Genomic DNA, 12,000 nt, shown 5'->3' with positions numbered 1-12,000 from the left:
TGGCGCAGAATTCGCTCCAAAGGGGCCATCCTTTCCCTTTGAGATATTTTCTGATCTCTTCTTCCCATACGGGACACTGTCCTACTCTACTGGTCGCTGCGACCTCGAATTCTTGAGGGTTCATTAGGCGTTCCATTGCCTTCATTGCCATTTTCTCCCTATCTCTGGGTTCTCTACTGAATTTGGAACAGGGGGTGATAAAGTGGTGATGTAAACACGGGTACGGCTTACGCTATTTTCCGGCCTACAAAACTCCCGACAGTTTTACGCAATAAAATCTCTCAGGTTTACCTTATTTCCCTGTTAGTATGCACGCATTAACACACTTCCGAATCTCGGAGGTTTGATCAGTATTGTTCTCACACTTGTAGTTTTTCTGTTTCCAATTGGATTCAAATTCAAATTTGGGTTCTCTCGGAGTGACGAGGCCACTTCTAGGTCGAGTCCCGTCAGAGGTCGCCAGTAAATGTTGCTGTCTTTGGTTGGCCCTGAATATGGCGGTCAATATGGTCGCCTTCCTTAATTCTAATTACGTTTGCTCTAGATATCTTTCGAGATATATACGTCGCCAGATATCTTTCGATACCGCCACAAGGTTCAAACCCGAATACTGATCAAAGATTCAATACACCAGTTCGTTAGTTCAAAGTCAATGCTTATTTATTTACACACACAGTTAAATATACTCATGCATTATACTCTACAGACTAAACTATCACATCATAGAACATAGAACATAGAACAATACAGCGCAGTACAGGCCCTTCGGCCCACGATGTTGCACCGAAACAAAAGCCATCTAACCTACACTATGCCATTATCATCCATATGTTTATCCAATAAACTTTTAAATGCCCTCAATGTTGGCGAGTTCACTACTGTAGCAGGTAGGGCATTCCACGGCCTCACTACTCTTTGCGTAAAGAAAGTGACATCACTACTGTTAAAGCCTATACTTAGCTTCGGGCGGCCACTCAGTCAGAGGAACAAGGCCGTTGTTCGGTACTGAGGCTGCTGGGGTCGAATTGGTACAGGGGAACAGTTAAGGTCGTCCGTCTGGTAGCGTGCGTTGACCTTGGACTTACTTGCTTCTGGTGCAGCTGGTGGACAGGTCTCTCCTCGGTGAGAGCCGGGTCCAAGAGAACGATTCCCTCTTGGGGGCTCCTTCTTATACCCAAAGGGGCTTTGCGCTCTTTTGGGCGGGCCTTGAACGTGTCCCCAATCAATTGGGCCGTTTCTTGATCATTCCTATTGATTTCATCCAATAAAGGGGTGGGCGCCCTGATGGCTGGGCGTGTACTAAGTGGCTGTTGCCTACTTTGTTTCGGTCTCCTCTGGCGCCGGGGTTTCTGCCTTAGTATCGGTTACTCAAATGTATCTCTTTTGTTCCCGGAGATGGGAAAACTGTAGGCTAATGGGCCTACAGTTTTGGTCTTGTCTGGGAGCTGCGGCTCCAATATACAGACAAGCTCTGAATCTGTTTGTTTTCTCAGCATTGTCCATTTTCCCTGCAATCTTTGCAAAGTGTCCATTTTGTAATCAGGAAGTGGCCATCCCAGATGGCTACAGTTTGCTCCGGTCGCACCAATGCTGTAGCCCGGGGCCATCGGGCTACCCGAGGGATGGGACCCGTGCCAGTGAATCCAGCAGGGGAGGTGCCAGAACACCGCAGTGCCCTGAACTCTTCCCCCCCACACCCTCGACCTTGTGCATCTGGTTGACAGCAGACAGGCGCCACACCACCTGGGACACCCGAGCGACTGCCTGGCCCATCCAGAACTGATCGCTCCAGAGGATGGTCGCCAAAAGGGACCGAGGTCACAGGGGGAAAATCGTAGCAGGCCGCCTCCACCCCTGATGTACCACCTGGGGATCCACCTAGGCATAGCATTAGAGCCCGTAAGGCCAGAAAGGTAGACACCAGTTAAGTTGGCACTGGTGCAGCACGCAGGATAGCATTAGGGGCTAGGGCACAAACCATCATATTTGTTTACCTGTTATGTTCAAAATAAACACGTGCACAAAGGTTCCAACCTGCCTCAGAACTCTTTCAGAGGGGTGTGAGGGATAGGCTGATCTGGCTGCAGAGTGGGCACTGGGGGGATGGTGGGGGGTTAGGGAACATGGGCGAGGGTGGAGGTGGGCATGGGCCAGTCGCCCCAGGTTGCACTCCTCACATCCCTCCAGTACCCCGCCCCTCCACCTTCCTTTCAACCCCAATGGTTCAGTGGGACCGCGTGATGGAATGGCCAGCTCGCATGCAGGGACCACCCAGATGGACAGTGGAAAGTCCAACTTTGAGCAGGAGTCAGACGTTGACAAATGATGCAGAGCACCAGAGCTCATCTCAGAGTGGATCGTGATTATTCTCCATCCCATGGACCAGACCCACTGTTACTGCACCCCGCAGTGAGGCAGGTTGGAATCATGGAGGGTGTTGGGGCAGGGGCATGGTACAGGGAGGGTGGTCATGGAAGGGGGTGGTCAGCCGGAGGGGGCAGGGTGGGGGGGGGGGGGGGGGCAGGCCCGCTAGTTGGTGAACCTGGAGGCAATTAGAGCACATTGTGCGGCCTCCTGTGCCTGCCCAGGCCCCATGCCCTACCCATCCTGGCCATCCTCCTCGTCGGATGAAGCCTTGTCTTCATCCCCCTGCTTCAGCAAGTCACCCCTCTGCTGCGCAATGCACAATGTGGGAGACCCTTCTAGTGCTATATTGGAGGGCCTCTCCAGATCAGTCCAGGCACCTGAACCACATCTTCAGGATGCTGATGAACTGCTCGATCACAGCCCTGGTCATGGCATGGGCGTCATTGTAGTGGGTCTCCACATTGGTCTGTGGCCTCCGGATAGGAGTCATCAGCCATGACCGCAGTGGATAATCCCTGTTGTCCAGGAGCCAACCTATCACCCAGGGATGCACCTCAAAGGTGTCAGGAACCGTTGAGTTTGCCAGGATGAAGGCGTTGTGCACACTGCCTGGGTATCGGGCACAGACGTGCATGATATACAGCTCACAGTCACACACCAGCTGCACGTTCATTGAGTTGAACCACTTTCAGTTTGTGAAGACTGGCCCATCATAGACCAGTGCTCAAAGGGAGGCATGCATCCCGTCTATCATCGTCTGGACCCGGGGCATCTCTGCAATGATGGTGAACACCGTTACCCGGGCATCATGGTGGACTCGGACATTAAAGTTAATATATTATACTGACCTGCCATAGAGGGCCTCTGTGACGGTGCGGATGTGCCTGTGCACCAAGGTCTGTGAGATCTGACAGGTTCCCATTCGGAACCTGGAAGGACCCCGTAGCGAAAACGTTCAGGGTGACCGTCACCTTGATGGCTACCGGGAACAATGTGCTCCCCCGTGGTGCTAGGTGTTCCATGATCCAGCAGATATGCTGTATGGTCCACCTACTCAGCCGGAGATGACATATCCAGTCCAGCAGGTCCTCGAATGACTGGCCCTGCCGGTACACATGAGGCCTGAATCGGCGCCTCCTTCCTACCTCCTCCTTGGCCTGTTGGGCTGCTCGCTCTCCACCCTCACCGGCTGCCTCCTGATCCTCTGGGGCAGGCTCCGCTGCTGCTGGGTTGTCACCGAGCAGCCCTGCTCGTACAGCCTCAATGCATCCCCCAGAGCTGCGGCGGCTAGGATGAAGGCCACCATTCATGGTTGGATTCCGAAGTCTATTGTCTGCAGGGGGTCAAAGGCAGACATGTTAGCATGGTGCCCCCGTGTCCAACCAGGTCCAATGGGCTACACGGTGGCCTTGCCTGCACTGCAACCCCTGCCCCCACATGTTCCCCCTACCCAGACCCCCCTCCTCCCCCATCCACACACTGACCACATGCCATTTCCCCTGGCACTGCCCTCTACACCGCACCCCTGGCCCCAATGGTGCCCGCCACCGCAGGGGTTTCTGGCCCCAGAACCCATTCCTGCCTGTAGGGGTACTGATGGCTGGCAGTACCCATGCCAGCAGTATGCTCTGCAGACCCCATCTGGCCCCATCCTGTTAGGGTCACTATGGGTGTGCCCCTTGGGTGGGCTGCGCAACCTTCCGCTGGCGGATGGCATCCGGTTGTGGGGGGCGGGGTGGATGGTGTGGGGGACCGGTGTCATACAGCTGGTGTCATCTACCCAATCACGGGCCACGGAGGGAGGTCAGTCGGGTGCGCAACAAGATGGCTGCCTTAAAGGCAGCGGTAATGTCGGTCTGTGCCTGGACAGCCCCTGGTCCTGAGAGGGGTCTGTCCTGACTTTACGGCCTTTCCCCTGGTCACCTCCGCTACTCCCCCCACCCCCCCCAGCCAGCCCTGCCAGCGGAAGGACTGGCGGCCATGGTCGCGTCTCTGGGAACATGACCTTTCTCCTCTCTCCCTCAGCTGCCACGGCACCTGTTTCTAGATTTTTAAAACCACAAGTGAACCCTGCCGTCGGTAATTGCTCCTGGCAGAGGTGGAGTATCACGGAGGCCCAGAGAATACTGGGTTGGGCCCGTTAATCTGCCCCTTATTTCTTTGAATTGTACATGATAGAGTAATCTATAGCTAGGAGTGCTTATGAGGGGACTGAGTTATTTTCAACTCAGAGAGTTGGGAGGTTTGGAGGTTGCATTGTGGTTAGAGTTAGCAAAGTGTCTCATCTTTTGTTTTTGTATATATAAAATGAGGTGCAACTTGAATATTTTGTGGTGAAGTGAAATCTGTTATGATTCTTGACTAATATCTTTTTTTTTTACTTTGTGATTTGTAGTCTTTGGTCTAAGTCACATAATGTGATCTGCTATCCGAAGACAAAGAGAATGTGAGGTGTCATGTGAGAGTATCTTTTAGAAATGGGTGTTTTTTATAGAATAGCTGTAGTGGATGTACCTTTAAGAAATGGGTGTTTATTATTGCAGTGATTTCAGAGTGTGGGTGGAGCTGGGCTGTCTGTCAGCTTTTAGTTTCGCTTTGAGAAAAGCTTTGGTGTGTGTGTTTTATGGTTTCGTTTAGTGTTAGAGCTGAAGCCAGCCAAAGGTGTAATTTCGATCTCTCTGCAATTTAAAGTCTATCTCTAGATCATTTGGTGAATTCAGAGTGATAACTGCTTTCAGTAGAGAATTTAAACCTGATGTGCTTCTGTTAAAAGGTTTTTTGTCTTATGGACGTTAAAAGGAAAGTTTTTTTTAAAAATAAATAAATTTAGAGTACCCAATTCATTTTTTTCAATTTCGGGGCAATTTAGCGTGGCCAATCCACCTACCTTGCACATCTTTGGGTTGTGGGGGCGAAACCCACGCAAACACGGGGCGAATGTGCAAACTCCACATGGACAGTGACACAGAGCTGGGATCAACCCTGCGACCTCGGCGTCGTGAGGCAACAGGGCTAACCCACTGCGCCACCGTGCTGCCCTGTTAAAAGGAAAGTTTAAGGATTAATTAGAGTGTTGTATTCTTTGGGGGGTGTATTTGAATTGATGGTTGCTGAGATGTTCACTGTATGTTTTAAAAAGGTTAACTGAGTTCATAGAATAAACATTGTTTTGCTTTAAAAAATACTGTTAGATGTCTGCTGCACTACACCTGTACGAGTGGGCCGTGTGCTCCCCATACCACAATCTATTAAAAGTTGTGGGTCAGGTGAACTCCATGATACACTTTAGGGTTCTCTAAACCCTGGCCCATAATAGAGGTGTGTGCCACTTCATTAAGCTAAATTAGAGCAACAGGGGTTTTTGCTTACCCTTGAATAATGTTAGATTATCGTGTATCGAACATATAAAGTCATGTTCAAGTTTTTAGGGAGAGAAGGCTTTCCATAAGAGTGCTCTTCGGCAGAGTGCACAAGAGAAACATCTGATGCTCCCCTAACGGTGTTATGGCCATCAACGATAAAAATGAAACTGTTGGCTGGATTGTGAAATATAAGAAAGTGTTGAAAAATAAAAGTGATAAGATTTCTATTGTCCAATTTCGGAGTTTTTGTGAAATGCATGAAAAAAACTGCAGGTCGTGAATCCCTCGGGTATGCGATCTGAACAAAGGTGCAAAGTGGAATCATCAACAAATGAATGAAGAAGATTTTTCTCGGCAAAAATGGAATATGAATTCAAAACACAATTAGCACTATCAGTGAAAGGTATTGTACTGAAGAGAGGAGCTTTAATGACTTGGATGTCGTTTTCTCACCCCATACTGCTTGCTTGCCGTGAGTCAAATCTTTTGAAACATAAAATTAGTGAAGATTATTTTTCATTTCAATAGATTGAACATTACTTATCTTATTTACTTTTTAAAGTTGTTTTCTTTCCCTGGTTTGGACATGCATATGCCTCTTACAAATCAATTTTCAATGCTCTCATTTTCATTTTTTTTGTTTTATCACTTAGTGCCTGCAGTGCTCTGAAAGGGGAGGGACTACAGGATGGAGTTGAATGGCTACAAGGTAACATTTGTGATAACCTGTGTTGATTGGAATTGATTGGATTGGATTTGTTTATTGTCACGTGTACCGAGGTACAGTGAAAAGTATTTTTCTGCGAGCAGCTCAATAGATCATTAAGTACATGAGAAGAAAAGGGAATAAAAGAAAATACATAATAGGGCAACACAACATATACAATGTAACTACATAAGCACTGGCATCGGATGAAGCATACAGGGTGTAGTGTTAATGAAGTCAGTCCATAAGAGGGTCATTTAGGAGTCTGGTGATCAAATTGTTTGTTTGTCAATTTTAATATTTTTGTGTTTGAACAGTTGGCTGAGTGGCGCAGCAATCTAAGAGATTGGTTTAAGCTCTGGAATAAGTAGTGTGGCATGATCATCCAGTGTAGAGGTAGGCAGCATGGGAGCATTGGTCTTAAACCTCAGCTTCCCTAACCAAGGTGAGTTTGGTGTGGTCACCAGAAATGTCATACTTCACCGATTATCTTTATAAAGTTGAGTGTACAGGGTGGCACATGACACAGTGGTTAGCACTGCTGCCTACAGCGCTGAGGACCTGGGTTCAAATCCTAGCCCTGGGTCACTGTCTGTATGGAGTTTGCACATTCTCCCCGTGTCTGCGTGGGTTTCACCCCCACAACCCAAAGATGTGCATGGTGGATTGGTCACGCTAAATTGCCTCTTAATTGGGAAAAAAAATAATTGGGTACTCTAAATTTATTTAAAATTTTTTTTAAAAAAAAAAGTTGAGTATACTATCTAGCAGACAATCTGCTGCAGAATGTTCGTTGCTGTTAGGCTGTATTCTAAAGCATGCTATTAAGGAGAAATGCTGAGTGGATATGGAAAGTTAGGATCCCAGTAGAGACAGATAATGTATAAAAAGAGATTAATTTCCCAGTGACCGGCGGAAAGAACATAAAGACAAGATTTAGCATTTTAAGACTTTTATTGTAACAAACTAAAATTAACATAGATTAAATACCAATTAACAGGTAACTAATACATCACACTAAAAAGGTAAATTTTGTTTTTATGCAACGCCACGCTTCTGTCAGATTTGCAGCATTACAGGAATAACCCACAATCACTCTTTTGTGAGGGCCACGAAGAATCCAGCACGAGTTGAAGGATAGAAAGAAATAAAATTTATTTACAATAACATATATATACACACAACAGCAGCAGCAACTCCCTTGCTGCTCACTCCTCTCTAGCTGGTTCCAAACTGGCCCGCTTTATTTATGCAGGGAATCTGCTAATGATTTCTCCACCCCCATCATTGGGGAAGCTCATACTCCCAAAGGATTGTGGGATTGCCATTAGTCCCCAGCCAGTGGTAGGCAGGCAGGTTATAACATCCCTCCCCCCCCAAAGTCCAAGGAATCCACCGAAGACCCTGGCGAAGGACGGCGTCGGACTCGTTTTGCCGCAGGCCGGACACCATTTGCACGAGGCGCTGGATCGGGCGGCGCGTCACGAGATGGAGAACGGCGCTTCCGTGATGAACGGCGTAACGGTTGTACATCCACGGCCCGTGGGCCTGAGGACTCCCCCTCTGAGGCGTCCTGTGTCTCCATCTCAGAGTCGGAGTCCGCTGGCTCCGTCATCTCGGCATCTCTATCTCCACGCGGTTCTGCAACGACCTGCGCAGACTTTGAGTGCGGCACCAGAGGAAGATTGTGAGGAATACTCTCCACGGTATCTGGTCTCTGTGGTTGTAGAAATGAGCTCCGAGGGCGGGGCATCTTTGGAAGGGATGGTCTTCTGGACCGAACGTGGTTTACATGCTTGTGCTGGAGACGACCCTGGGCTTGCACCTGGTAAGAGATAGGGCCCGTTCGGCGAAAGATAACGCCAGGGACCCACTGGGCAACGCCAGGGACCCACTGGGCACCACCAGCAAAATTTCGAACGAACACTGGGTCACCGGGCGCAAACTGCCAAATTGACCGATGCCGAGAAAAACCATGTCCCTGCTGTTCTTGAATGCGGCGCCAATGTCCAGGAAAACCATGCTCAGGCGGGTGCGAAGTCTCTGACCCATTAGGAGTTCCACGGGAGCTACCCCAATCACCACATGTGGAGTGGTCCTGTGTGAAAACAAGAAACGAGCCAGTCTCGTGTCCATGGACCCGGAAGATTGCTTCTTTAGGCCTCGTTTGAATGTCTGCATTGGAAGCCGGGTGGTATGGAGCGGTGCGGATATGGCGAATGCCGTTCATCTTCATGAACCTCGCAAACTCATCATTTGTGAACGGAGTGCCGTTGTCCGTGACCAGCATCTCGGGAAGGCCATGCGTACTGAAAGACAAACGCATCTTCTCGATTGTTGCGCAGGATGTTGTGCCGACCATCTTATACACCTCTAGACTGGGCATCGATTAATAGAAGGAACATGGATCCTTGAAAAGGGCCGGCGAAATGTGCATGCAAGCGCGCCCTGGCTATTCCCAGTGATGTAGGGGCACGGCCGGCGGAAGCTTCTCATGCTCCTGGCAAATGGAGCAGTTTTGGGCCACCTTCTCAATGTCGGTGTCGAGGCCTGGCCACCAGACATAATTCCGGGCCAACATTTTCATTTTGGTCACATCCAGATGTCCATTGAGCAAGTCCCTTAGTATCAGCTCCTGTCCTTTTTCCGGAACAATCACATGCGTCCCCCGTCTTCCACGCTAAGTTCTGACAGCTTGGAGGCAGCGAGCAACACAGCCCAGCGCAGGATCTGTGCGGAAGCAATGGGTGGTATTGGCTTATTATTTCGGAAACGTCCCAGCAGAGGCTTATGATCAGTCACGATAGTGAAGTGACGGCATACACATACTGGTGGAAGCGTTTCACCGCAAAGACCACCGCCAGGCCCTCCTTCCCGATCTGCGTGTACTTCTTTTCCGCTGCAGTCAATGTGCGGGAGGCGAAAGCTATCGGCTGCTCGACCCCATTCTCCACCTTGTGGGACAGGACGGCCTTAATACCATATGGGGATGCATCACACGTGATGAGCAAAGGCTTTCCAGGATCTTAGTGGGTTAGTAACCCAGACGGTGACAATTGTTGTTTTACCCGCCGGAAAGCTGTCTCTTGCGGCTGACCCCAAACCCAGGTGTGATTCTTCTATAGCAGAGGGTGCAACTGGGCCAGCATAGTTGCCAGATTGGGGAGGAACTTCCCGTAATAGTTTACGAGGCCGAGAAAAGAACGAAGATGTGAAGTGTCAGTCGGGGCGGGGGCCTGGATAGAAACTCTGCGCACCTTCTCTGCGATGGGGTGCAAACCTTCGTGGTCCACCCGATAACCCAGGGAGACTACTTCCTTCGCCTGAAAGACGCACTTTGTGCGACGTAAACGGAATCCAGCCTCTGAAAAGCGTCTAAGGACAGCCTCCAAATTTTCCAAATGTTCCTGCTCCGAATTTCCTGTATTCAAAACGTCGTCTAAGTAGACAGCGACATGCAGTAAATCTCTCAAGCTGCCCTCCATGACGCGTTGAAAAATAGCGCAGGCAGAGGATACCCCAAAGGGCAACCGTGTATATTCATACAGGCCCTGGGCCCCAGTGTGTATTAATAGTTACATATGGCCAGGAGGCAGGGTCCAGCTCCAACTGCAGGTAGGCATGACTCATATCTAATTTTGTGAACGTGAGTCCGCCTGCAAGCTTCGCGTAGAGATCCTCTATGCGAGGCATTGGATGTCGGTCGAGCCGGGAAGCCATATTCACTGTAAGTTTATAGTCGCCGCACAAGCGAACTGCGGCATCTGGCTTCATTACAGGTACAATCGGCTCAGTGCGTCGGCATCCGCTATCTGGGTTCCTGGTTTGTGCTCCAGAGAAAACTCGCCCAGTCAGCGAAACGGACTGGCCTGATAATACCCAAGGTCTCCAAACGAGAGAGCTCCCCTTCTACCTTCTCGAGCAAGGCATAAGGCACCAGGCGCGCCCAGCAATAGCGCAGCGTGGCTCCTGGTTCGACTTGGGCATGGGCTACTGCCCCTTTTATTTTCCCCAAACCGGGCTGGAATACATCTGGGTACCGTCCTAGCACCTCAGTCAACTCTCCAGAATCTGTTTGGAGGATGTGCTGCCACTGCAGCCGCAAATGACGCAACCAGTCCCGACCCATCAGGCTGGGCCCATGGCCGCGCACCACGATAAGTGGGAAACGCCCCTCCTGACTTCCATAAACAACAAGGGTCATCGTAATTCCTGCAATGTCCAATGGTTCCCCCGTGTAGGTGCCAACCTGGCCTGTGTGTCGGCTAATGCAAGGGTCTGTATACCCTGCTTGATGCGGTCAAATGTCCTCTGGGCGATCACGGAGACTGCTGCGCCAGTGTCCAACTCCATCTCAAGCGGGTGACCATTGACCCGTACTGTCACCATAATGGGGGTCACACGGGGAGCTGCCACACAATGCAGCTGCAGGCAGTCATCCTCCGTCTCCACGTCTTCGGGAGTAGTCGCCGCAGGTTCATCCAAATGGAAGGTATGGCCCCTGGGCTGGCCCCAGTTTCTGTTGGAACGACGGCGCCCCCAGGGCGGGTGTCCGCGACAGGGTCGGCACCCACAAGTCCGACACGGATATGGATCCTTATCCATTGGTTCTGGAGAAGGCTCCCTTCGGGGAGGAACGTCCGACGGCCACTGGTGTCGACCCGGTCGTCGCCTCGCCCAAGGTACCGCAGGGGTGCGGAGAGACACTTTTGGACGGAAGGGGTTGCTCCCCAAGGCATGCACCTCCATTCCCTGTAGCTCATGCACTCTCCGTTCTGCGCTCTATCAGGACAATACTATTTGAATGGCCTGTTGAAAAGTCAGTGTTGGCTCAGCTAACAAGTTTCTCTGGGTGGCCACATTGTTGATACCGTAAACCAAACGGTCACGTAACATTTCTGACAAGGTCTCACCATCGTCACAGTACTCCGCAATCCTGCGTAGCCTGGATAGAAACTCTGCAAGGGATTCTCCTGGGGTCCTCTCAGCGGTATTAAACCGGTAACGCTGGACTATCGTGGATGGGGTTGGGTTAAAATGTTGCCCCACTAAGTTCACAAGTTCGTCAAACGCCTTGGTGTCTGTGCGCAGCTGGGTACGTAAGGCTCCTAATCACCCCAAATGTATGCGGGCCGCAGGCGGTGAGCAAAATGACCACCTGGCACTCGTTTTTGGTGATGTTGTTTGCCCGGAAATAGTAACGCATCCGTTGTGCGTACTGGTTCCAACTTTCCAGCACAGCGTCAAAAACATTCAAACGTCCATACAGAGGCATGGTGTAACAGAAAAACAACTTCCAACCTGTATCCAACAAAAATCCAGGGAGGTGGCTTCAGTAGCGTAGACAGCTATCCACTTTAACCCTCGTCGCCAGTTTTGTGAAGGCCACGAAGAATCCAGCACGAGTTGAAGGATAGAAAGAAATAACATTTATTTACAATAACATATATATACAGCAGCAGAAACTCCCTTGCTGCTCACTCCTCTCTAGCTGGTTCCAAACTGGCCAGCTTTATTTATGCAGGGAATCTGCTAATGATTTCTCTGCCCCCCTCATTGGGGAAG

General features: G+C 50.2%; 1 protein-coding gene across 1 annotated transcript in view; it reads left to right on the top strand.

Moving 5' to 3' along the window:
• LOC140421090 (ADP-ribosylation factor-like protein 6) overlaps nucleotides 1-12,000 on the top strand; it is a 106,959-nt gene that overhangs the window by 91,673 nt on the left and 3,286 nt on the right. Inside the window, exon 6 of the mRNA XM_072505456.1 lies at nucleotides 6,383-6,438. Within this exon, the coding sequence (XP_072361557.1) occupies nucleotides 6,383-6,438 (56 nt within the window). The remainder of the gene's footprint in view (nucleotides 1-6,382; nucleotides 6,439-12,000) is intronic.

This window comes from Scyliorhinus torazame, chromosome 5 (genome assembly GCF_047496885.1).
Source record: "Scyliorhinus torazame isolate Kashiwa2021f chromosome 5, sScyTor2.1, whole genome shotgun sequence".
In the NCBI taxonomy this organism is placed as follows: Eukaryota; Metazoa; Chordata; class Chondrichthyes; order Carcharhiniformes; family Scyliorhinidae; genus Scyliorhinus; species Scyliorhinus torazame.
Note: the sequence above shows the minus strand (reverse complement) of the source record. Positions and strands in the feature narration are given on the sequence as shown.